Source organism: Gopherus evgoodei, chromosome 5, assembly GCF_007399415.2.
Source record: "Gopherus evgoodei ecotype Sinaloan lineage chromosome 5, rGopEvg1_v1.p, whole genome shotgun sequence".
Classification (NCBI taxonomy): domain Eukaryota; kingdom Metazoa; phylum Chordata; order Testudines; family Testudinidae; genus Gopherus; species Gopherus evgoodei.
The window spans coordinates 76894655-76921984 of NC_044326.1; the positions used below are offsets into that span (position 1 = coordinate 76894655).

Below are 27330 nucleotides of genomic sequence, written 5' to 3' on the forward strand. Positions count from 1 at the left end.
ACTTTTATTTTATTATTTTAGCTGCAGGCTCTGTTTCCCCAGCACACAGACTCAAGCTAAACCTTGGTCTGTGTCTTAAAACCTCTCAAACTCCGCGGCGCTTTGCTTCTAAAAATAAGTTTGTGCCGCTGCTAAGCTCTGCTCCTGTGGGCTTTGCCTCCGGGCTCCCTGCTTTCAGCTGTATCCCTGGGCTTCAGCCACCATCCCTTGGCTTCCTTGGGAGCTGTATCCTGGGCACATACTACTCTGCCCTCTATAACTTCCCCATAGCATAAGGTGCACCATAGGTTTTGGGGGTTTTTTTAGTTCAATAAGTCATAGTTTGTTAAGATTGTAGAGCTTGTAAGTTCACCTGCCTTGTTATAGTTTACTGTTTTGTTGCTCCGTATAGTTGCTTGTTATAGTTTTGCTTAAAATTGTGATATTTGTTGTTTTGCCTAGTCGTTGGTTAAGATAGATAAGGTTTTTGCTGCTTGAATTCATCTCCTCGCTGTCCCGATCTCTCCCTGAACTTTCCCATGTCCGTTTTGCCCCGCTCCAGTCTCCCCTTCTGTGTACTTCTCCGTGTCTATAGACAAGGTTTTTGCCGCTTGAATTAGTGTCCGTTTTTCTCCCGCTCCAATCTCCCCCTGTGTACTTCTCCGTGACTATAGATAAGGTTTTTGCTGCTTTAATTCGCCTTCCTGCTGTCCCGATCTCTCCCTGAACTTTCCTGTGTCTGTTTTTCCCCGGCTCCAATCTCCCCGTGTGCTCCTCCGTGTCTCTGTTATAACCCTTTGCTGCTTTTCCCCCGCATCTGCATTCTCTCCGAACTTCCCAAACCCCTTGCTGCTTCTCCCCGTATAACTTCCCTAACCCTTTGCTGCTTTTTCTCCTGCATCTGCACTCTCTCCGAACTTCCCAACTCCTTGCTGCTCCCCCCCCGCATCTGCATCACCCTCCGAACTTCCCAAACCCCTTGCTGCTTCTCCCCCTGTGAAACTTCCCAAACCCTTTCCAGTTTTTTTTACCTTTGTTTTTGGTATCCGCTTGTCGCTTAAACCTCTCTCTAGCCCTTCTTTACACTTCTTCACTGCCCCTCCCCTACCGAAGATCACCATCACACTGCTCCGTTGTCCTCACCCTGCAGGGCTTCAGAGTCTCTCGCTGCTTCCAGCCGCTCGTCTGCATACCACTAATCACTCACTCCCCCCCTCCTGTTTCTTGACCCAGCCTTTATATTGATATTGTATTGTTGTACTGTAACTCACATTTTACTTGTAATTATAACACCCCATTGGTTGCCTCCACTTTTCTGATATACTTTGTATTTACATTGATGCCACTGTGTTACATTGTGTATCTAGCTATTAACTCATATAGAAGCTACCATTTTATTTTGCATTTCTTTTGGGTACGCTCTGCATTTCCACACTGTATCTAGAGTTGCTTATTGACTGTACTGTATCCCATTGTGCTGAACCCCACTTGCTGTAGCCCACTATTAGAACTCCCTACACTGTTCAATAAGAACCCCCCCCATCGTTGTCTATTGTAAACACCCTATACACCCCATCCCATCGTATTTCATTATTAAATTCCCACCACTTCCTTTTTTTTCCTTTAATAAAGAAATTAATTGGAACCCCAGCTGTGTGGTAATTGCTCCCCAAGATCCCATATACCTGCAGGCAGGAACAAAAATGACACATGAAATTTAATGTGGATATACATAAAGTAATGCACATTGGAAAAAATAACCCCAACTGTACATACAATATGATGGAGGCTAATTTAGCTAAAGAAAGCAGCACATGGCTGCTATTTGTAGGGTCCCTGCATTGGGTCCCAGAGTAGTGGGTAGGTGGGCCCAGATTCTGCCACTGAGGAAGTGATCTAAGTCCCAAGAAGGTGATAAGATTCAGTACTAAAAGCCCAAGAAGGGGGCTAGGATTTAAACAGGCTTAGAGATGGGGCTGAAGACCCTGGACAGGGCCAACCATGGTTGGACCTTTTAGCCTGGAAAAGGTTCCTTCATGTATTTATACTGTGTGTGACTCGGCCAGAGGGCAGCCTGGAGAGATTAACAGACAACAGGGGTGCTGGGAGCAAAGAGAGACAGAGAGAATGAATGCAGGTTCGCACCTAACGGACAGGAGGTGCTCATGAGAGGTGAGTGCACACCCATTTCCAGATCATTAATGAAGAAGTTCAATGAGATGGGCTATAATCCTTCCCACAATTCAATATATTACAGTTTATCATTATTATTTGTTTATAGGCCTTCAGGGAGTTTTTAATCCATTTTGTATTAATACTGGGAGTAAAATGTTTGGGACATTGAATCAAATGCTTTACTAAATTTGTAATATATTAGACCAAGTCTTCTCCTGCCTCAGGGCAACTTTACACAGCACAGTGAGCACAAAGCAGCCCTGATACTGGCTTATCTGGCCACAAGTAGATCATCCCACTATCCGCAGGTGGTGGACAGCCACTATAGTAACACTATCCTTTCTGCAGACAAGATAAAGTGTATGTCCCAGCTATCATAGTGGTTCATTGGTGCTGTTGGCAGCTGGTGGAGGGGAGAGCATCCTTCAGATTAGACAAGGCTAAGGCAGAACCTCCTCAGAACTAGAGTGGAGGCACAGAAGTGACTTAGTGCACCTCATTCTCAGCTGATGCTCTAGCCAATGATCTCTGCCATTTCCCCCTTCGCCTACTAATATTTTAATTCTGTCAACAATCAAAAAGCAGCTAAATTTGCCTGGTAAGATGTGTTCTTTATTAACCCATCATGCCTTTTTTTTTTTGGTCCTTTAGATGTTTTGTGATGTCCCCTTCTCTCCCCCAATACTTCTGCTATTTTACTAGTGACAATGATTAGATTTTAAGGGGCTAAGAGTCTTCAGATGTCTGAGCTGATCATCAAATCCTGTCCAAAATTTAAACAAAAATATGCAGACCTCAGCATGTAAACAATACCTATTGGTGAGACTGGCTGGATTGTTAGACCTCTGGCTAAAAGAGCACTAGAGAGCTGGGCCAAAAAGGTAAGTATTTTCCAGTGGGTGAAAAACGGGGAAGGCTTCCCCATTCTCCACCCCCCCACACGTTTTCTACTGGAGGGAAAGGAAAAAGGGAGATAAAGTGAGGAAAAAATGTGAAGCTGAAACATTTTCAGAGACCAAAATATGTTCAGTTTTAAGCTTTTCAAAAATTTGACAAACTGAAGCTTTCACAAACATTTCTGTTTCACCATAAAGACATTTCTCTACTGGAAAAAACACTGACAAAGTTTTCAAGCAGCTTTTGTCCTCTATCTCAGTTTTATTGAGACTGTTGGTGGATCAGCCCTCTCAGAGTTTAGAAGGCCTTAGTAGAGAACAAGATAGCTACACTACTGAAATGAGACTAGTGAATACTGATTGCAAACAAAATATATCATGAAATACTGCTACCAGTAGGGCAAAATGTGCTCCACGAGAGAAAATGAGATGACAGAACAAACTTCTCTATAGGCAACCCAACTGAATCCTCTTATATTCAGCACTTATCCCAGGTAAAGCATTCAAAGTCAACATCAGCAATTTAAACTGAGGTGGAATCCTTTTGCCCCTTTCCCTTTTCTGAAATCCAAACAATTGAAGACTGCGTTTTCCTCAGAAATGCAAGCCTTAGTGGAAAGGCTTGAATGGAATTTTCATGACGAAAAGTCTCCAGGTCTTGTACTGTGAGTTGTGATGATAATACTACGTTCTATATATCCTGAAAACTGAATACTGTTGTATACTATCTAAATTATCTGCAAGACACAAAGAACTGAGCACATTTTTTCTTGTTATTGCCTCTGACTGGCTATGAACAAATAATCTCATAGAAGCTTCTATCCTCAATATCACTGAATGCAGGTGATAGTCTCGGGAAAAATTGAAAAGACTAAATGCTTGACATGTACCTGGCAAGCAGACTGATAGCTTTGTTTCATTTCACATCACTTGTGAGATCTTTCAGCAATTCCAAAGTATTATGTAAGACTGCAAGATTTAATACAAATAACTGTAATGAAACCAGCCATCCCAAGGCCTTCAATAGTGAATGCTCCAGAGACCTCAGAGAGGAGTCTATGGAAGCAGCAGTGAAACAAGCATACATGCCTGGAAAATTCGTCTAGACCACCTGCTGTAACTATTAATTTGAAAATAATCCCTGAATCTCTTGCACATTGACTATTTTATCTGCACGTCAAGAAGTGCACCAAAGTGAATCGTGGGAGTCTGATTGTAGGTAGATTGCTATGAAAGACTGAAAACTGTTTGGTTCAGCACACCATTTATAGGATTACCAACTGTGTGTAAAAGTAGTCATCTGAAACTGTGCTACAGCATTGAGGCAGTGACATTTTCCAACCTTAACCAATCAGGTACTATCACTGCAGAACCCTCTACAGGCACCAATCAACATTTCACATAAAGCCGTATATTATTTAGACAGTCTAAAACAGCATTCTAGATTAAACTTGCCGTAAGGTTTCAGAACTAAACAGAATCAAAGAATAAAACTCTGGGTTGGTGGATTCATCTGTTCATAAGTGTAAATTTGTATATTACTATTAGGTTGAACATGAAGTTGCATGAGAACGTGCATAAAATGAGGAATGTAGGATAATCATGGGGGGTGGTTTTACCTCTGTATATGGCCCTGGTGAGACTGTTACTGGAATAATGTCCAGTTCTAATGTTCACACTTTAAATACATGTTGGAAAAAATTGGAGAGGATACAGAGAAGAGCCACAAGAATTATTCAAGGACTAGAGAATATGAACCTGAGTGAGTCATATATTAAGTTAGTATGTTACACACCTTCTGTAACATTCTAATGTTTCATAACCAGTTCATTGCCAACATGGTAGTCAGGGAGAAACAATTTCAAAATGTGGCCTTTCTGCCTTAGCAATAAAATGTTCCATATACAGATTCTCATTGCAAAGAGTGAATGAGCTGAGGTTAGTGCAGGAAAGATTATGAAGATATTAATCCAATAACTTGGTGGCTATTAGAATTAGTCAAACATTTTAACATTGAGATTTTCATGAAAATTTTGAATTTTGACTAAAAATAAAGTGGTATATTGGCAAAACTCCTCACCTGTTTTCTTCTACCATTTCTAGTTGAACTAGATATCTGATATGGGATTACGCAGTAGTGATTAACAGCATGGAACCAGGTTAACTGGGGAAGAGACCCAATGCCTTTGAACTTGATGGCTGTTAACAGACACTATTAGTCGAGATTGTTAGTTTAAATAACTCTAGAACAAAACGCAGACAGAAAATAGGGAAAGAAACTGTTTTCTATGTTAAATCAATTCTTTAAGGTTGGCTCTAGCTGTTTTAACACGTTATTTTTAACCAATATAAACCATGGCTATTTCATTTTCTCTCTGTAATGTAAGAGTCTAGGTTCCTTCTCTTTCCTGTACCTCACACCATCCTGACTTTTCTTCCACCTCATTGTCTCCAGAGTATTCTGTTTTTAATGGTTATAACTGTTGTTTTGTTACATCAACCCACTGAGATCACTGACTTGTAAAACTATGATATGAAGCCTTAAGAGGAACGCTTTTGTAACATCCTTTCACCTACCCACTAACACCCTAGCCTTCAGCCCCAAAGGCCTAGACTTACACTGTGCCTATATATAGCACCTTCCCCAGAATCATAACTGTTTCCACATTTAGAATTGCTTCACTTGGAAAGTGGTACTTTTGACACTTTTACTGAAGTTGTAGCATCATATAGGAATCACTGTCCTGCAAAGGACACCAACATGATCATAAAAATTGTGTGCCAGTCCCAACACGGGGTTAAATAGGAACTATTACTGGTGTATCAATTGTCTTCTTGCATGAGCAGGAGAGAGCGAGCATGTGTCTGTCAGAGAAAAATTGAGTCTTTAAATTTCCTTTCCTGCTCATTTATTTATTTTGCACTTCAGTTCTACCCCGTGCTTCCCAAGTTGTGCACATATTGGCAGTTGAATTTCCCCTCTGCTTTGTGCCATTGCTTAGATACTTTATATGAAGAGAGCTACAACTAGAAAAGTCTCCTTATCTCTACAGTTGTCATGTAGTAATATGACCATCCGAAAGGTGGCGCTGTTGTACTATGTTTTCCACCTCCTTTACTACTAATCCTGAAGGTGACAGGTTTCAGAGTGGTAGTGATGTTAGTCTGTATAGCAAAAATAACGAGGAGTCCTAGTGTCACCTTAGAGACTAACAAGTTTATTTGGGCATAAGCTTTCATGGGCTAAAACCCACTTCATCTTTTCATATGATATATATAAATTCACACACACTGCTACTGTATTTTTCACTCTATGCATCTGATGAAGTGGGTTTTAGCCCATGAAAGCTTATGTCCAAATACGTCTGTTGGTACCACAAGGACTCCTCATTGTTTTCATCTGTGAGGGTGGTGTCTGTGGATTTCAAAAGTATTCATCAAAGTCAGAGGCAATTTGTTTTTAAATGCCCCATCCTTTTGTTTAAAAAGCATGTATTTTTTTTAGTAGCGTTTGTTTCGATTAACAGGAACTGTGGTAAAAACAACAAAAAAATCTAAACAGTGTTAATAAAAGAAAAAGACAGTTTGAAGTCAGCTGAATTGCATGGGTGCAACTGAAAAGAGACTTTGGCCTATTGTATGAAATCTATCCAGAGTCTAACCCAGGATTAAGTGACAGGTTTTTAAGCAGCCAAGAACATCTGGAGTTCTGGAAGATGTGAATTTTTTTTCATAGCTCCAGGTTTGGGGTGCTTGTTGCAGTTAAAACTAATATTCACTTTTTGTCTTCCCTATCATTGTTAATCTGCTATTGCTGCAGAAAGACAAGATTAGGCATAACTCATAGGCAGGTGGTAATATATCAGAGGTGAGACTCCTTCCACAGGATCTTACATTCTTATGAATTGATATAGATTTGTATAGGTAAGTTTGTGATGCTTACAATGCTATCTTAGGGACGTATGTTATAAGAAAAATATTTTGTAATTAACCCTTCTTTCTTCTCGTTTCAGACAGGAACAACCAGAATAACAAGGCTTTCTTTACAAGCCCACTTAATTTCTAATTCTTTTCTGATTACAGTGGGAGAAACTACAGATGACAACAAGTGAAAGGAGGAAGATAGTCTGTTCAGTTACATTCCATATTATTGCTATTACCTGCGTTGTTTGGTCATTATATGTTTTAATAGATCGGACTGCTGAGGAAATTAAGCAAGGCAATGACAATGGTAAGTGACTTTATCTCCTTCATTGCTAATACAGTGAGGGAAACATTAAAAATGCAGATAGACAGCGAGGCACTTTTTATTTGTAAATATATAACAGGATTATAGGGAATTGGTTTGATGACAAAGCAAAGGACACAATTCAGTTTACAAACCTGGTTTTTGCTGAATATATTTTCTTTCCTGCAGTGCAAAGAGATCACGGTTCAATGCACGCATCACAACTACTAAACCATTCAGTTCATTTTCATTTCACTTCAATAGCTGGATTTTTTTTTTAAGCTACAATTAAAAATTGATGAGTGAAACTTAAGTTCACTGCAAGTTCAGTTCAGAGCATCGAAAAGATTTAAGCTGCCCATCTGACCTGTTGAAACCTCTCTCTCCTACAAAACTGGGGTAGAAATCTTGCAACAGGCTTTCTTAGAAGATTTCAAGCAAGTTAACTTCTAGCCCCAGCAGGAAACTCTGCATGAAATTCACCTTAGTGTTGAAAGTCCTGTGCATCCCTTAATGTGGGAATTAAGTATTACAGAGGTCCTTTCCTGCATTCTCTGCACATAGCTGGATTTCATCCTTTGACTACAGCCTTTATTGTGATATTTCAGCACTTCCAGTTCTAGTGGGAATGCAGACATGCAAACATTGAGAAAAATGAGGGAGAGGGAGGAGTTACTGGAACAGTTTGGAACAGGGATAGTCTATTTTTGTCAAGGTCCACATTTCTTCATTAACGTATAGGCAAGGTCCAGGATCCAGAGAAAATAATAAGTAAATAAAAAGATTTGGGGGTCTGTTCAAAAGCATCTGGCAGTCCAGATTTGGCCTGTGGTCCATCTATTGACTATCCCTGATTTAGAACCTTTAAAAGAAAAGTTTTGGTTATTATTTCAGTAGTAGTAGAATAGTACAATCCCTTCCTGGATGCCACAGGACTGTGGCCTCAGTGTGCTAAAGGACATTTGAATGCAGGATAGGATTTACATAGCTGATTTGTTTTATGGACTACAGTGGATTAATGAACTAAGCAGATATTGCCAACATGCATACAGTATAGTACTTTAGTAGAGTTGAAAATACTATGCTGCTTTTAGTTACAAGAATCTATTAAGGTAAAAATTAACACATGGGAGCAAATCCTCGCTATGGATACACCCCTTAGCACTCAGTGAAATCTGTGAGGAAATAGATTAGCACATTCAAAACTGCAGACAACTGCAAAGCTCCCATCGCCTACAGTGATGCAACAGCAGGCCCACTCTTCTTCATATTGAAATTCAGAACTCTGATTTACTACCCAAAGAGCTCCACGGTAGCCAGGTAGCCAGGAAGACGGGGGTGGGGGCGGGAATCCTTAAAAGTATGTTTCCCTATTTCTGCTTGGTGTACTTCAGGGTCTGGTGAGATGACAGAAATATCTAATCAAAGGAGCTAGGGTGAATCAGCATAACTCCACTGCCTTCAGCAGAGCTACAGTGATTTACTGTAGCTGAGGCTATTGCCTGGTGTGTAACTTTTCAAAACTAACAGCACATCTCAACAGCCATCACTAGTAGGTAGGATTTTCAGAAGCTTCTAAGTCAGTGTGTGGAGTAGCTCTAATTGTCTTAACAAGGAGACCATCCCTGTCACTTGAGTAGGAGTCCAACTGACTTTCACCGGAATGCGCTAAAGTCACTTTGACTTTTAAAAGTGCTACATTGAAAAAGTTAGCACTTACCAGCAATTTCCATGATAGGGAAATCTTTGGTAATCAAACACCATTCTGCGATTATTTCAATGATTTCTCACTTACAAAGATTTTTCTAAGGCAAGCCAGTTGCATAAGCAGCAAAAACAGATGGTTCAACTAGGGCTGTTGATTAATTGCAGTTAACTCACACAATTAATCTGATTAATCACACTGTTAAACAATACCAATTGAAATGTATTTAATATTTTGGATGTCTTTCTACATTTTCAAATATTTCATAGAATATCAGGGTTGGAAGGGACCTCAGGAGGTCATCTAGTCCAACCCCCTGATCAAAGCAGGACCAATTCCCAACTAAATCATCCCAGCCAGGGCTTTGTCAAGCCTGACCTTAAAAACCTCTAAGGAAGGAGATTCCACCACCTCCCTAGGTAACCCATTCCAGTGCTTCACCACCCTCCTAGTGAAAAAGTTTTTCCTAATATCCAACCTAAACCTCCCCCACAGCAACTTAGACTCATAGACTTTAAGGTCAGAAGGGACCAATGTGATCATCTAGTCTGACCTCCTGCACAAAGCAGGCCACAGAACCCTACCCCTCCACTTCTGTAACAAACCCCTAACCTATGTCCAAGTTATTGAAGTCTTCAAATTGTGGTTTGAAGACTTCAAGCTGCAGAGAATCCACCAGCAAGTGACCCGTGCCCCATGCTGCAGAGGAAGGCGAAAAACCTCCAGGGCCTCTGCCAATCTGCCCCAGAGGAAAATTCCTTCCCGACCCCAAATATGGCGATCAGCTAAACCCTGAGCATGTCGGCAAGACTCACCAGCCAGCACTCAGGAAAGAATTCTCTGCAGTAACTCAGATCCCATCCCATCCAACATCTCATCACAAAACACTGGGCATACTTATCTGCTGATATCAAAGATCAATTGCCAAAATTAAGCTATCCCATCATACCATCCCTTCTATAAACTTATCAAGCTTAGTCTTAAAGCCAGATATGTCTTTTGCCCCCACTACTCCCCTTGGAAGGCTGTTCCAGAACTTCACTCCTCTAATGGTTAGAAACCTTCGTCTAATTTCAAGTCTAAACTTCCTAGTATCCAGTTTATACCCATTTGTTCTTGTGTCTACATTGGTACTAAGCTTAAATAATTCCTCTCCCTCCCTAATATTAATCCCTCTGATATATTTATAAAGAGCAAGCATATTCCCCCCTCAGCCTTCTTTTGGCTAGACTAAACAAGCCAAGCTCTTTGAGTCTCCTTTCATATGACAGGTTTTCCATTCCTCGGATCATCCTAATAGCCCGTCTCTGAACCTGTTCCCGTTTGAATTCATCCTTCTTAAACATAGGAGACCAGAACTGCACACAGTATTCAAGGTGAGGTCTCACCAGTGCCTTATATAACGGTACTAACACCTCCTTATCTTTGCTGGAAATATCTCACCTGATGCATCCTAAAACCGCATTAGCTTTTTTAATGGCCATATCACATTGGCGGCTCATAGTCATCCTGCGATCAACCAATACTCCAAGGTCCTTCTCCTCCTCTGTTGCTTCCAACTGATGCGTCCCCAATGTATATCTAAAATTCTTATTATTAATCCCTAAGTGCATGACCTTGCACTTTTCACTATTAAATTTCATCCTATTACTATTCCTCCAGTTTACAAGGTCATCCAGATCTTCCTGTATGATATCCCGGTCCTTCTCCGTGTTAGCAATACCCCCCAGCTTCGTGTCATCCGCAAACTTTATTAGCACATTCCCGCTTTTTGTGCCAAGGTCAGTAATAAAAAGGTTAAATAAGATTGGTCCCAAAACCGATCCTTGAGACCATTGCTCCGTTTTCTGTCATCTGGTACCACTGAGAACAGTCTAGATCCATCCTCTTTAGAACCACCTTTCAGGTAGCTGAAAGCAGCTATCAAATCCCACCTCATTCTTCTCTTCTGCAGACTAAACAATCCCAGTTCCCTCAGCCTCTCCTCACAAGTCATGTGCTCCAGCGCCCTAATCATTTTTGTTGCCCTCCGCTGGACTCTTTCCAATGTTTCCACATCCTTCTTGTAGTGTGGGGCCCAAAACTGGACACAGTACTCCAGATGAAGCCTCACCAATGTCGAATAGAGGGGAATGATAATGTCCCTCGATCTGCTGGCAATGCCCCTACTTATACAGCCCAAAATGCTGTTAGCCTTCTTGGCAACAAGGGCACACTGTTGACTCATATCCAGCTTCTCGTCCACTGTAATCCCTAGGTTCTTTTCTGCAGAACTGCTTCCTCGCCATTCGGTCCCTAGTCTGTAACAGTGAATGGGATTCTTCTGTCCTAAGTGCAGGACATCAGGTTTCTTTTGGCCCAATCCTCTAATTTGTCTAGGTCCCTCTATATCCTATCCCTACCCTATCTACAACTCCTCCCAGTTTAGTGTCATCTGCAAACTTGATGAGAGTGCTGTCCATGCCATCCTCCAGATCATTAATGACTTAATTTCTATTACAACACAAAATACAAAATGTACAGTGCTCACTTTATAATATTTTTATTACAAATATTTGCACTGTATAGATGATAAAATAGTATTTTTCAATTCACCTCATACAAGTACTGTAGTGCAATCTCTTTATCATGAAAGTTGAACTTACAAATACAGAATTATGTACAAAAAAACAACTGCATTCAAAAATAAAACTTTAGCGCCTACAAGTCCACTCAGTCCTACTTCTTGTTCAGCCAATCACTACGACAAACAAGTTTGTTTACATTTACAGGAGGCATTGTTGACTGCTTCTTATTTACAATGTCACCTGAAAGTGAGAACAGGCGTTCGCTTGGCGCTTTGGCATTGCAATTTGGCAAAGAAGTTACGAATGTTAGATATCTAAAAATAGCTACCGCACTCGACCCAAGGTTTAAGAATCTGAAATGCCATCCAAAATCTCAGAGGGACAAGGTGGGAGCATGTTTTCAGAAGTCTTAAACGAGCAACACTCTGGCTACGTCCAGACTACCCGCCGTATCGGCGGGTTAAAATCGATTGCTCGGGGATCGATATATCGCGTCTCATCTAGACGCAATATATCGATCCCCGAGCACGCTTATATCGATTCTGGAACTCCATCAACCCCAATAGAGTTCCGGAATCAACAGGGAGAGCCGCGAACATCGATCCCGCGTGGTGTGGACGGGTGAGTAATCCGATCTTAGATATTCAACTTCAGCTACGTTATTCACGTAGCTGAAGTTGCGTATCTAAGATCGACTTCCCCCCCCGTAGTGTGGACCAGCCCTCAGATGCGGAAACTACAGAATCCAAACCACCAAAAAAGAAAATCAACCTTCTGCTGGTGACATTTGACTTAGATGATGAAAATGAACACGTTGGTCTGCACTGCTTTGGATCATTATTGAGCAGAACATGTCATCAGCATGGATGCATGTCCTCTGGAATACTGGTTGAAACATGAAAGGACATATGAATTTTTAGCTCATCTTGAACATAAGTATCTTGGGACGCTCGCTACAACAGTGCTATGCAAACGCCTGTTCTCACTTTCAGGTGACACTGTAAACAAGAAGCAGGCAGCATTATCCGCTGCAAATTGTAACCAAACTTGTTTGTCTGAGTGATTTAGCTGAAGTAGGAGTGAGTGGACTTGTAAACTGTAAAGTTTTACATTGTTTTATTTTTGAATGCAGTTGCTTTTGAACATAATTCTACATTTCTAAGTTCAACTTTTGCGATAAAGAGACTGCACTGCAGTATTTGTATTAGGTGAATTGAAAAATACTATTTCTTTTGGGTTTTTTCAGTGCAAATATTTGTAATAAAAATAGAAAGGGAGTACTGTACACTTTGTATTCTGTGTTGTAACTGAAATCAATATGTTTGAAAATGTAGAAAACATCCAAAAATATTTAAATGGTATTCTATTATTAACAATGCGATTAATCATGATTGTTTTAATTACTTGACAGCCCTAGGTTAAACTCTAATTACTGCTCTAGTGGTTACAACTAAGCCTTGCAGTTGACCACCCATGGATTCTAATCATAGGGCTGACACCATATCCTTCTTGGAGTGCCTCTCTCTCATGTGACAAAGAAGTCACAAGCAAGTTGTTCAATTTCTCTTTGCCTCAATTTTTCCATATGTAAAAGCTGGATAACTGACATACCTATCACCATTGCTGTGAAGCTTAAAGTATCCTGTTTCACCTTGATCATGATTTGCACTCTATATGTAATAAATATTTTTAAAGATCGTCCATATGTGACTAATAAATTTATTTAAAGTATCTAGAAAGCAGCATTGATACAGAGGCTTATGACATGCAGTCTGAAAACCACACACTTGCATATTATGTATTAACGCCAAAACTGTCATCATTAGATCTGATGCCGTAATGCACAACTGAGCCCCCGCCCCCCCCGGCATTTTGGTCATACTGCTAAACATACGAAGCAGCTGCAGTGATGTTAATTATCATGTGATGATAAAGCTGTTCCCAGTAAGTGATTTTGTAAAGTTCTGAGACTAGTTCTAAGCTAAAGTGAATCATTTTAGAGTTACTGAGTTCAAATTCTCTGATCTGTAGCTTTAATGTCATCACCAATGGAGACTTTTCTGCAATTACAATAAGACCTTTCAAGAGTTTTTCCTGTTTTTGAACTGAGAGCAAAGGGTGCAATGAGCAAAAACAATACCAAGAACTGTAAAGTTCTTATTTAACTAAGCAGGAAAATAGCAATGTATTGATTTAGAGAAGGAAAAAAAACCTACAAAGAGAAAGAGGCATAAAAAACTAAAAGGCTGTGGTGCTGTTTTATTCACTATGTGGATTTCTTCCCACTAATTTGCTATTGAACCAATGCTACAGCACCATACCAGGGAAACATAATGGTACTGTAGGTGCCACTGTTCAATGAGGTATAAAATAAGGTGTGCCAGGTATATTTACAGACCCTTAGAATGCAGCAAACTAGACTCTAAAACTACAGTGCACCAAGTGACCATGTGGACCTTGCTACCACTCATTACAAAACTTTGTACATGGTAGCAGAGTCCACACTGCAACTTAGTCTGTAACAGACCAGTACACTGTACATACCCTGGCTTGTGGCATACCTGAGTCTCCTTATAACCAGCCATCAAACTTCAAATGTGTTAAATAAATAAAAAGCCCACATAACAAAAGCTTATTTATTTCAGTAGTAGGTCCCAAAGCCCAGTGACCTGGCCTTTCCAGTGTAGAAAATTAAATTCTGCCTACTTTAAAATAGATACTATGGGTATGGGTACAATCATAAACGTCTGATGTTTCTTTTAAGGACAGTTATCTTTCTGTCCTAGGACCTGATACTGTTAAATCAGAACTCCCCTAATATGCTAGATGTTTAGGGATCTGATCTTGTTTCTATGATCAAGGGAACAGCTGCTGTCTTCCACCATAACAACAGCTGCACTTCATGTGTATGACTGTATATGTATGTTACAAAGAGCATTAGGGATCCTTTGAAAAGAATAATGTTATGTCAACATTATGCAATACTGGAATGTATAGGCTACAGAAAAGACAAGGAATCAGCAAGACATTATAAAATGATGATGATACTAATTGTAACTTGTTTGTTTGAAAGGTGTCCTTGAATGGCCATTTTGGACAAAACTGGTTGTGGTAGCAATTGGGTTCACTGGAGGCCTAGTCTTCATGTACGTACAGTGTAAAGTCTACATTCAGTTGTGGCGCAGATTGAAGGCTTACAATCGAGTGATCTTTGTTCAAAACTGTCCAGACGCTGCCAAAAAACTGGAGAAGAACTCTTCATGCATTCAGAACTCTGAAACCAAGGATGCTGTGGTAGTACCAGTATCACAGACAGGTACAAACTCACAGCAATCAGCTGAAGAAATGACCTCTGAGGTCATGCCAGTTTGACAGAGGTGGCATTATTTCTTCATTGAAAGTGTTTGTGTTTTTTTTCACCACGGCCACTACAGAAAGTAGAAACAATCATGCATTTTAAATAAAAGAACAAAAAACCCTGACCAGGGAAATGGATACAGTGAAGCAACATGCATTACTTATGGAATGTGACCACTTGTGAACTAGTTTTTCAGTCAGCCAGGTGTAGTGGAAGTGTAGAAAGCACAACAGATAACAATTCTAACAGACAGTGTCAAACAGACATGACAAAATGACCTTTTGAAACTGGATGACCAGGAGGAATTGGAAACAGACCTGCTACAACTGTTCTGTTACAGAAAACATCAACAACTTTCCATCTATTTGTTACCACTAGGCATCCTATTTGCTAATCATCATCATCTTAAAAATACACTTCAAGGTGACACTACTAAAAAGTCATTCGCATTAAACTTATGTCAACAAAGTAAACAGACCTGCACCATGTCACTCACTTTCTAAATCTCAAAGTAATCGTTAAATAGTTGAATGGCTACATTGGAGCCTGAATGTCTTGGCAGCCATGTGAGCTGAGGATATGTAAAGCACACATTCAATGCTTCTGAATAGATGTTTACTTGTTGAAATTGCTTATTTTGAAGAAAAAAAAAGTCTTCAAGTCCTCTAACTGCCTCAAACAATTCCTTGGTCCTATAAAATACAAGTATTATTTAGCCACAAGGCTAAAATTATTAGCTCTACAACACTTTTAGTGCTGCTTATCTTAAAGTAAAATAAATGACACTTGTTAAGTGGTGAATTGACATGAACTCTGCCAATATATGTAGAAAGGATATATAGAAAGTTTTTCTCCAAAATGGAAAAAGACAAAAGTATAATCGGAGGCATTACAGGTTGAAGCCTGCAGTCCATTACAAAAGAATATGAAATGAATGTATACCCTCACACCCTAGCATGACAGTTAAAGATGGAGTGGGGGCAGAATTTTTTAAGAGTTCCTGCTTCAGCAATTAAGGTAATCACAAAAGAGCATACCTGGACTTATTAAAAGATGCCAGTATCGCCCTGTTCTGACTTGACTGGATAGTTCTCCTCTGTTCAGGATTGAGCGATTAGGGATTCAACAGTTCAGTTGTTAATTTTGTGTTTTGAGCATTTTCATGTAAAACTGAAGTGTGAATAAGAGTGCAATAGATAAATGAATGTAGATAAAAAGATATCCAACAAAGGTGAGTTATATAAAGAATTCTGTGATTCACTTCCAATTGCCGTGGTGTTTATTATTGGGACAGGTGAGCGAAAGTGGCCAGAAGTAGCTGTGCACTGGTTTGGGTAAGTCTGGGGACTATAGTAACCTAGGCCCTCTTTGATCACCTGTTTAGGAAACTGGTGTGTGCATGTGAGGGGGGAGGACAGAAAATCAAACAAATCATTTTGTGGATGTAATGTACCAAGCAGAATGTAATTATCCTGAGTTTTCTGACCTTAAAGCACCATTAAATGGCAGTTGTCTTGCAAGTACTGTGCAATTGAGTCTTAGTTCAAAAGAAGATATACTTAAAGTGACATTGTCCCCTAAAGAGAATTTAGGGAAAGTGAAGTATTTAGTGTCTACTCAAAAGCCCACTGAACACCACTGTAATTCTCCCATTGACTACAGGGGCTTGGACTAGGCCTTTAATCCCTGACAGCATTATTGAGGCCCTTTCCTTTCTGTTTGTATTTAGTTTAGTTTAACATTTTCTGGGAATTTATCAGTTTGTTACAAAAATTTAAGAAGGATGAAAATCTGCAGAGAAAAATTAACTTTGCACTTTTCTGAGTAAATATGGGGTAACTAGCACTGCTGCTGTTTTTTTTCTTTTCTTTTGTTAACTTTCAGAAAACTCCTAAGTGGTCTGAAAGGTAGTCAGATACAGTTTTTTATTTTCAACCCATTTGAGTATGAAAAGTAATTCCCTAACTTATCTATGTTCTCTGTAAAGCTGGAAACAGGCATGAGATTGACAATCATACATAAGCCAGTATTCAAGTAATTTCCATACTTCTGACCTGGCTCCCTGCTCTGGAAGCAGAGAGGGTGGCTTCACAAACTGGACTGCCCCTGTTGGCAGGGCCCAGAAGTGGAAGAGACAGAGAGGGCAACATAAGGAGAAGATGCCCTTGTCTCCTTCACTTCTTCCAAAATTCAGATGAAAAAAATAATTAGAAGTTTAATAATCTTTTTGGAAAACTCAGGAATTTTTCAGTTAAACTGGTAAAAACTAAAGGGCCTTAAGCGCTGTTAAAATCCTTTCTCCTCCTCCTCATCCCCTCTGTTAGTTACAGTTGACTTGATGGCTTTTAGAGAGACAAGGTCAGTGAAGTAATGTGTGTCTCAGTAACAGAAGTTGGTCAAATATAAGCTTTTGAGCTTACACAGAGCTCTTTCTTCTGGTCTGGGGTAGAGATTTAGCTATAGACTCAAAGCCACATTGTCTACAGCAAAAAAAAAAAAACCCAAAAGACAAAATTATTTACACTGAGGTGTTAGGGATCCAGGCTTGCATGAATAACTTCATATGAAAATGGGTCACAATGTAAGTACTGGACAGCGCCTCATCTTAAAACATCTGCCATCCTTGTCTATCAGAGTATAATGTCCTGTATGAACCCAATCAGTGTAGTCCATTGAGGATTCTGTACCACAAAAAACATGGTTTTTCACTGGTAAGTAGTAATTTAATGCTTTTCTTTTATGAAATGTTATTTTGAGAAGAAGCTAAAGATCAGTAAACACCTACATATATATAAGTAGCTAAACCACAGTGGCCTAGGCCCGGTAATCAACTGCAGTCCTCATTCAGTGGAATTTGGACTGGCTAAGAACTGCAGGATCAGGCTCTGGGATGAATACTCATTGTGAGCTGCTCTGTTGTAGATGTGGTAAGTCCCAGGTAGATTTCACTGATATGAAGCCAAAGTCTGCCTTCTTGCTTGAGCAACACTCCCTTTAACTTCAGTGGCAGTTTTGCTTGGATAAGGATTGCAGAATTACTACATACTAGTGAGGAATTTTGGAACATAAACAAAATGCTTCTGTCCCCTATAATGGGCATGGACTTCTTCTTTCCTGGTTTCTTAAAATTTGTTTCCATTTCCAGAACTAATGCTTTCAATTACTCATTTTAAAACAGTTAGTGACAATGCACCACTTATCTTTGTGTTAGTACCATTGGACTGGGTAAAAATCCTCCTCCTATTACTTCATATAGCGCTATAGCTTGAAAGCAAATGTTTATTTTCCTGGTCTGTCCACAATAATACATTCCCCATCATCGGATCAAGCCCTTTTTTATGTATCTGTACACTGCAGTGAGACTTCAGCTATAAAGAAAATATTTTACACTGTGTAATACTTGGAAGTAAGAGTTGTTACTTGTTTAACCCCATTTTCTTTTCCAAAAAAGGTGTGCTTTTGTGAGTGAATATGTACTGAAAGAAGGGGCAGGGGCTTAAGGGAAACAAAATTAATATAACTGCTAATTGTTGTAGAACAAATTTGTATTAGTATTAAACAAATGACCCAAACCACTGCAGTTTTCCATATTTTGTATGTATTTTAAGTGGTAGAAATGATCTTACCACCATATAGTATATTTAAGTTTCCAAAGGAAAAACTATGCAAAATATATGTTTGCTGTAAGTGTGACATTCCTTCAACAGGACAAAACATTTTCACATCCCATTTTTCTCCACAGGCAGAACTCCGAGCATAATTATAACTGAATTTGTTGGGAGGATTCCATCTTTCTGACCTCTCCCCATTGTCTTAACCAAAATCTTTTCCTGGGTGAATAGCTTAAGTTAAGTTTTAAAAGCCCCTTTGCACAGAATTCCAGCAAGCATGGGCCCCATCATTTTCACAGGATAGACTGCTACAACTATGCTCTGGATAATCAAGATGTCATTAAACGTCAGACTGCTTTGTGTCAAATAAAGTATTAGAGCAGGGGTGTTCACATTAAATGGTATCCATTGTCTCTAAGAACAATGGATTACAGTGCACGTTGAGAGAATATCTAAGCCAGACTTGCCAAAGTGTAAAGAAAATTTCCTAGTTTAAACAGAGCTACATGCCCAACTTTGCCATTAAAAAAAAACAAACAGAAAAAATGCATTTTATTAAAATAAAAATGTCTGAACTGCTTTTATTAGACATGTTCATTTCTATCTATTGTATACAAATACAGAGCTAAATTTATTTTAAAAAGTAGGGAATTGTGGGTAACCTGAAGTAATGTTTGACTAGTCTCTGTCAAGGGTAACCTTTTAGCTCGAACACATTGGCCAATTTTTTCTCTCTCTTTTCAGAAAAAAAAAAAAATCCTTTGCTAAAGTTTGGGCAGCTAAACTAAGACTTATGTTGGAACTTGGCTGCAACCTTAGAGATGACCAGAATGCCACCCTACCTTCCACAGCACTAGGTAGCTCCTGATACACTTTCAATTTGATCTTAGGATTTAGCAGTTGATCACTTTACCTGAGAATTCACATACATACCTTGGTAAGATGTGTGCAGTACAGCTGAAGCATCCTCTTCTATAGTTACACTGAGGAAATGGGAATTAAAACAGCACTTTTTTGTTTATTCCAATTGGTGCTTTGCATTCAGTTCAAAGTTTTTGCTTTCGCCTTCAAACTTGCCATGTAGAATATGTACTAGTTAAGGAACTTTAACTATAATTTGAAGAAATTAGGTTGTTCTTCAACAATTCCTGTGTACATTTGCTTTAGCTTTAAAGAAAGACCCCCTGTAGTAACAAAATTAGGTGGGTTTCACTTGAACCAGTTCAGCAACCAATAAAAAGCTCAGTGGTTCTCAGAGGCAAAACAGCTAGGTACAGGAAACCCTGCAGCGAGCAGCCCTGGGAATAAATTTGTCTGAGGGGAAGCTCAGGCAAGGTTTTATTGAGAACTGTTAGCAATCTCACCTTGACATTTGCTGCTTATCTTTCTAAAGCTGCAAAAGAAATAAGAATTACATGTGTAATAGGATAGGGAATAGCATGGTGACCCAGTCATTCTCAATGAGCATGCTGCCCTTCTTGACTGGAGTTTCTTTTACCTCAACTGGAACAAGCCTACGTTTTTAGAGCAGTGAATCAGAGACCAGTATTTTAGTCCAAGCTTTCTATGTAAACGTTGGTTTAATAATTCTATTTGTTCATTTCTAACAATGAATTAGTTACAGAATAACACAGTTGTTCCATTTATGTAAAAATTAGTCAGAGTATTTGAATTACAGGTAATTAAGAGTTACTCTGATTAACTATGCATTTGCTACTGAGTAGTTTCGTAAAGTTGTAAGCAGAGTTTTATTATATGCCTTATGACATTTTGCACAGGGTATTTTCATGCCACTATACACACATTTTTAAAGGTAACAGTTTAAGTGTAGTATCAGAGGGGTAGCCGTGTTAGTCTGGACCTGTAAAAGCAGCAAAGAATCCTGTGGCACCTTATAGACTAACACACGTTTTGGAGCATGAGCTTTCGTGGGTGAATACCCACTTCGTAGGATGCATGTATTCACCCACGAAAGCTCATGCTCCAAAACGTCTGTTAGTCTATAAGGTGCCACAGGATTCTTTGCTAGTTTAAGTAAGCGCTTAAAGTACAGTTCTACTCTGTAGAATAGCTTACTAAAATGGTATTGTGAGGCTCCATATTAGGAACCTTTTTTTAAAAAAAACCTACCTGAACACCTCCTTTACAGTGAAAGTCTGCAGCTCCATTATAATGGGTCTTACTCATAGTTGCGGCTCCTTGGAGGCAGACACCAGGTCAGTCAAAGCAGGCTGAGAGAGGCCACATTCTTAAAGACCCAGTTAGCAAGCCAGTTCAAGCTACTTCTAGAGCTGCTCTATAGAGCTAATTCCTTTAAACTTTAATTCAGAGGTTATTAGGTAGAACAAATTTATATAAACTCTTCCTAGTGGAGAGTAACTTCAAATTCCACCCCAATTAGTGGCGGATATATATGTACATATATGCCTGACAAAGAAAACAGAGGAGAAGGCAACAGTTGAAGTCTCCCTCAGAACTATAATCTTGTGGTGGGTGGGTTGGATCTGCTGACTTCCATGCTAGAAGAAAGGTGATTCTCAGCAAATTTTCCTGTTGTTCACAATGAAAGCCTGTCCAAAAGCAGTGTGTCACCAGCATGGGAAACAAAGGACAAATGATGAGATAGATACTGTCTTTTTTTTTTTTAAATACATCAGTTACAGGGTGAATACTAACATACAGGTCTCTTCCTCCAGTGGCAGAGGAGGCCTTCACATTTACTTTGTAAAACTCAGTGAAGATGTGAAAAAACATGACCAGGTGGCCTCTCCTTTTTGTATATTAGTTATGATCCTTCTGGAAGTTTCCAGGCTTCTGAATGAATGAGCAGGAATGGGGGCAGGGAGGAAGAAAGGCCCCTATCTTTGAAAGCTTCTGAAATATAACAATTTAGTCATCTACTAACTGATGCCATAACAGCAGTTTCTTTCTCCTGATTAGCCCTATGGGTTGATGCTCTTATTACAGAATTAGCTTAATCCTCTTTGATTAAATTAATTCTGAATAAGGCACTCTTAGTCAGGAATAAAAGAGTCCATACATAGGATGTGAACTTAAAGCAATGCCTCATTCTATCTTATTCGAGCTATATTAATTTAAAGACCAGCCCTTATGCTAGTTTGAAGTTTTGTACACAACTTGTTTTGAGTCCCTTTAGCTAAAACAAAGACGCATTGTAACACTTAAAACTTTGCAGTTAAACACCATTACAATCAATTACATAAAGCTAAATAAAAAAAAATCTCAGACATTACGGTGGGAGGAAAATCAGCTCACAGCATTCTGAAAGAGAACAACTTCTGAATTTTCTAATTATAACTAAACTTTATAATGCTCTTTTAAACACAGAGCACCTCCCATCTACAGTGGTTAACATTTCTCCAAGTAACATTTCCACGATATTTCCTATATTAAAGCAATCTATGTCTAAACATAGAAAAACACTGGAGTAATTAGACATTTTCATGTTAATGGCAGTCACTTTATATATTTTCGTTTAAAAGAGAATGTAAGTGAAACAGAACACCAAAGCATCCTTATAGCCTTCAGAGAAGAAATAGGCTCTTCAGTCCAGTAAAACACACCAGCTGGCTGTAAAGCACAGTAATTGTCAGTAAGATTACTATAAAAATGACATCAAGGGATTCCATATTCATTTTCTCTCTCAATAACATTCTCAACCTAGAAATTTAAAGTCAACATGAATTTCTCTCTTCCATCATTACCATATAAAGATTCTGAAGTCAAAACTTACTCGACAAATTGATGATGTGCAAGACAGAATAAAATCCAGCTCATTTTTCTGTACTGACACGTGATAACAATTTCCGTTTGCCAGCATGAATCAGACAGTCATCCTATCTGTTCCTTATGTAAGATCTTGCCATTTTTATAGTAATTTTTCTGGTTACAATCAATATAAAAAGTATTTTTCTCTTCATTAGCTGGAGAAGTTTCTGATTCCCTATGTAACCTACATAATAGTCTAAAAAGCTGAAGTCGACATGATAGCAAAAAGGAACACAGGGTACATGAGATTACAATTAAAAAATTGATTTCTATATCTCATTTTGCTTTTATTTTAAAATGCATAAGATGTGAGCAGTGAGTATTACAAATTATTTCAAGACTGCTCTTTTTTTGTCAAGTCAACTTTACAGATTGTACATTTGCTTGATATAGTGCCTTTTGTTTTAATGGAATTGTGCATGGAAGAACTCAGACAGCTAATCTAATATTCTCCATGACTCCAAATAGCATACATTTTTAAAAAAATGTTTAACACAGTGCTATTAAAGGACACCACATCTTTTACAATGACAAACTAGCCTTTCAAGTCATTCCAGGAAGAATAAGGCTTACGCCCCTCTTTTATGCATCCCATTAAAAGAAAATGTGAAAGAAAAGGACTTTTGGCAGTGATTTTATTGCCAAAGTGAAACAAAGCTTGTCTACATATGGAAGTAAGTTAAATTGGTTTAAAAAACAAACAAACCAAAAAAACCCAGACCAGCTCTGTGGACATAGGTGATTCAGATCATTGAGATCAGTTCAGGTTTTGTTTGGAGGTTTACCAAGGGAAGCTAAGCACATGAGACAGATTTAAATAGAGTTAAGAGCAATTATTTATCATATTGCACCAGTTTAACTAAATCAGTTATTATCACATCTCTAGTTAATTCAATGCAGGGTGTGTAGAGGAGGCAATAAAATCTTTAGCACAGATGAATGACAATGCTCAGCCTTAGGGAATGATGGGTTAACTGAGCAAAGATGTGAAAGGTAGCCCTTGAGGGGACACCCCCTCTCCCCAGACTGTTCCTTCCCAGGTGCACCTTGCTTCCCCTTATCCCTCCCTGCTAGCTCAAGGCTTCACTGGGGAAAGGATTTTAGAGTCTTCCACACACTGCCTCAAAGCCATCCCTACTCCCAACCCCTACCCCAAGTCCCTGGGAGGGAGTTGCCATTAGATCCTGGAGTGGGGAGGAGTGCACAGACAGGGCACCCATGTCCCGGCAGCATAGGCTCTCTCCCCCCACCACCGCTCTCTACTGGATGGGAATCCTGGGGGCTCATTTTCACACTGCCAGCCTTGGATGCTGCTGCCAGCCTCAGGATCTAGCCTCTCCACAGCTGGCTCCACATGCCCTGGTATGGCACCATGAACAGCTCCCCCTCTCAGCTGGCTCACAGCTTCCTGTGGCACTGAGAGGAGAGCCTGGCAGGCAGAGTAGGACATGGGTGCCAGCCCTGCTCCCTCCGGAGCCCCTACCTCCCTCCCCTCACTACTCACCTCTCCTCCTTGCTGGCTGTAGGGTTCCTCCTGGTCCCCAGCACTGAGAGGAGGTGCCACAGTTCCCGGCAGATTGAGAGCCCAGGTGCTGGCTGTGCTCCCAGCCACATGAGATGTGCACTAGCTCCCAGACTGCTGGATGGCCATGAATGCAGATCACAGGGTGAAAGGTCACTCAAACATCTTCCACGTCTCTCTAATTGCTCCAGGTGACTTCCTTATAGCATTGTGTCATTTGAGTTTAAGAAACTGAGTGATTAATTATTTATTACTGACTCATCCAGTTTAGTTCAAACCATAACAGTGCATGTTCCTTTTGTCTGGCAAGAAGGGAGTTTTTTGTTTTTGGTTGTTTTAGTTAATAACAGAAACTTACTGTTATGCAATGTAGTTCACTGTCAATGACAGGAAATCTCCTACCCAGACTACATACAAAAAAAAGCTGATAAGTAACTGAATGAAATTTGCTAGGAATAGGCTAGGAGGGGGTCTAACAGAACTGATATAGAATTGCATGATGTATCAATCACCGGAAAAGAGAGGCGCAACAGTTTCAAACTATGCCAAATGTGCCCTACAGGTACTAACTTCTAGTGTAGTACCTAACACTGCCTCCCATTTCAATCATAAGGGAAGGAGTGATACCTGTAATTAGGGAATCCTGACAGCAAGAGGTTTCGTTTCGGATTACATCTAACAGTAGTAACAGAGGAGTCTGGTGAAGGCTGGTCCTCCGGCTGAGTCTCACACAGAGGACAAATCAAACCCCACATCCTAGAGACATGCTTAACACTACAGATCCTTCAAACTTAGCCTTGAGCGCAACAAGGAGGTTTTGGTCATACCATTCAGCCCAAGAAAGTCTTTTTTTATATATTACATGAGGAATGCAAGCAGCCCTAAATCGCACATGATATCCACTAAACCCAAGAAAAAAATGAATTCTGGATTCTATAAAGTAAACTTACCTTGAGTTTCCACACCAGCAAATCTATGCCCCTGAAAACATTCCACACAACTGTGACAGCGTGGCAGGTGTTTTTCTGCAGATATCAGAATTGGCAAAGCATTTACCATTACTACACTTAATATCTGTCAGGTCCATGTAGTTTATCTACTGTCTGGGCTTACTGGCTACAAAACAGAGACACTTGGGCCTTACAGCATATTCTATGAAAGTATCCAGAGAGTCCCCAGTCCCTTCCACAGGAATGGGAGCATGCAGCACAATGAGATTTTCAGGTCTTTTCCAATAGCCTTGAGCTCAATTTTTATGCATTTCCCTATGAGTGAGGGATGGGCTGGATACCTGATCCATATAAATTCCCTTTACCTGAAGATATTAAACTGCCCACCTGCAAACTATTGTTTGTTTGACAAATCTCTGCCAGATCCAGCAGCATGCCTTAAGAATAAACCCTGGGAAAGCCTACCCATTTTATGAATCAAGAAGCTTTTTACAATGCCACGAGAGCATCCCTGTGTAAATGTGCTAGTAATGCTACGAATACTATCGCTTACCTCTTACACATCACTTTTCATCTGTCAATCTCAAAGTGCTTTACAAACGAAATAGGCCTCATCATCCTCATTTGACAGATAGGCAAACTGAGACACAGGAAAGTGACTTACCAGGGTCACCCAGTAGGCCAGTAGTAAAGCTGGGAAGAGAACCCAGATGTCCTGAACCTCAGTCCAGTATTCTATCCACTAAGCCACACCAAATAAGCAACAGTGTCTCAGCTTAGTGATCAACTCAGTCTTTATGTAAGAGATTTTATTGCCTTCATTGCAAAGGGGTTAACTGGCTACCCCTAGCATCAGAAAATGGTCAATTTATGCACATAGCTTTTAGTTGCAGATATACATTCTCCCTCTACAGCCCTAGAGTTAAAGGCTTTTCTTGAGTTCATGCAGTTGTAGATCTACGAACCCTTCTGATGATCAAGTTATGAATATTCCTTGTCACTAAATGGCACACTATGCTTCTAGGTTGACATACATTTCTCAGGCCTTGGCTACACTGGCACTTTACAGTGCTGCAACTTTCGCGCTCAGGGGTGTGAAAAAAACACACCCCTGAGCGCTGCAAGATACAGTGCTGTAAAGCCTCAGTGTAATCAGTGCCGCAGCGCTGGGAACGCGGCTCCCAGCACTGCAAGCTACACCCGTAGAGGATGTGGTTTACGTGCAGTGCTGGGAGAGCTCTCTCCCAGCACTGGCGCTCCGACCACACTCGCACTTCAAAGCGCTGCCGTGGCAGTGCTTTGAAATTTCAAGTGTAGCCATACCCTCAGTTACATGCCAGGGCCTGTGCTCTCAAAGGAAGGGGGTATAGAAGGAGATTCTTCCTACTGTTCTCTCCTTTGCTTCTTCTCAAGTCTGACAAGGGCCTTCCTGAAAGATGAGTCCAAATTAGGCACAAAGGGAGGTGGAGGAATGCTTTACAGGAGGCTCCAACAGCCTTCCTTCAGTTTTTGACGTTCTTTTCAAGTGTGTTAACATGAGGCTGTATGAAAGCCTGCTTCTCTAAGCCATTACCTGAGCATCAGCCACCATCTGCAAATGCACAATTTGCTGAGGGCCTGGTTGCTGGCTCAGCAAAGAAAATCTGGAGATGGTGCCTATGGGGATAGATTAAAGTCATATATTTAGAACCATTTTAGCTTAACTTAGAGGCCACAGGTAAGCACCACACTGAACCTAACATGCTGCTTGCTGAAATTTCACTCCATAACTAAAGGCCCGAATGAAGCACAACCAACTAATCAAATATTCAACCAGCCAAGTCGTCTCAAATATAATTGAAAATACCCGCTTTATTCTTGCTTCCAGTGATAGTTCAAATAGGTTCCTGGCAGTCCCTTTCAGCTGCTTCACCTTATGTATCGGCTGGTGCTCATTAGTCTGTGGCTTTTGCTGCATCTAATTTCGCTTCAGCTTCCCCATTTGCCACCTCTGTCCTACTGCAAACAGCATCTTTAGTAGCGACTTTTCTCATTTTAATGTTTGGCAGTTTCTTCAGATCGCCATCCCATTCTCTTAAAGAAAAAAAAGATAGAAAATAATTAATGTTTAAAATTCAGAGCCCAGAAAAATTAACTACTGTTGGTTACTGAAAAGGGTTTTCAAGCAGGTCAGGGAGAGGCGTAAGTCTGGAACCAGAAATGATTTGCTGCATTAGCCTTAGCCTGACATCAGTCCCAATGTGCTCTGTCCTCTGCAAACCTTTACTGGTTCGTGTGTGCACAGGCAGGTGCATACCACAAATGATACATCTTCCTCCCACTTGTTTTACACTCATGCTGAAATATGTAAGGGAGGCACTTGTCAGCTGGGATAGCATATCAGCAGGGGAATCTAAAAAAGAACCTCAAGCCAGCAACTATCCAACTATGAGATAAGAAAGCAACAGGCTGAGAGAAGGTGCATATGATTAGCAGGAGTGGGGTGCTGGGTTAAAAATAAGCAGATGAGGATGCTCAGGAGAAGTCAGTGCTTAAAAGGGTTAACAGAGC

At 40.1% G+C, this 27330-nt stretch overlaps 2 protein-coding genes across 6 annotated transcripts in view; one reads left to right on the top strand and one right to left on the bottom strand.

Moving 5' to 3' along the window:
• MARCHF1 (membrane associated ring-CH-type finger 1) overlaps positions 1 to 16168 on the top strand; it is a 335941-nt gene extending 319773 nt beyond the window's left edge. For all 3 annotated transcript variants that reach the window (XM_030563272.1, XM_030563271.1, XM_030563270.1), the window contains exons 6-7: positions 7134 to 7281; positions 14624 to 16168. In XM_030563272.1, coding sequence (XP_030419132.1) covers positions 7134 to 7281; positions 14624 to 14922 — 447 coding nt within the window. In that variant the 3' untranslated portion in view covers positions 14923 to 16168. The remainder of the gene's footprint in view (positions 1 to 7133; positions 7282 to 14623) is intronic.
• The window catches only part of TMA16 (translation machinery associated 16 homolog), a 67966-nt gene that overhangs the window by 3992 nt on the left and 36644 nt on the right, over positions 1 to 27330 (bottom strand). The window contains exons 7-8 of one of the 3 annotated variants that reach the window (XR_004000493.1): positions 26627 to 26853; positions 21568 to 24855 (exon numbers count right to left, since the gene is read on the bottom strand). The exons of 1 other annotated variant lie outside the window; for it this stretch is intronic. Coding sequence is in view for 1 of the 2 variants with exons in the window: in XM_030563273.1 (XP_030419133.1) it covers positions 26715 to 26853 (139 nt within the window). In the remaining variant the exon portion in view is untranslated. Of the gene's footprint in view, positions 1 to 21567; positions 24856 to 26611; positions 26854 to 27330 lie in introns of those variants that run through there. One more of the 3 variants, XM_030563273.1, reaches the window with a different exon arrangement.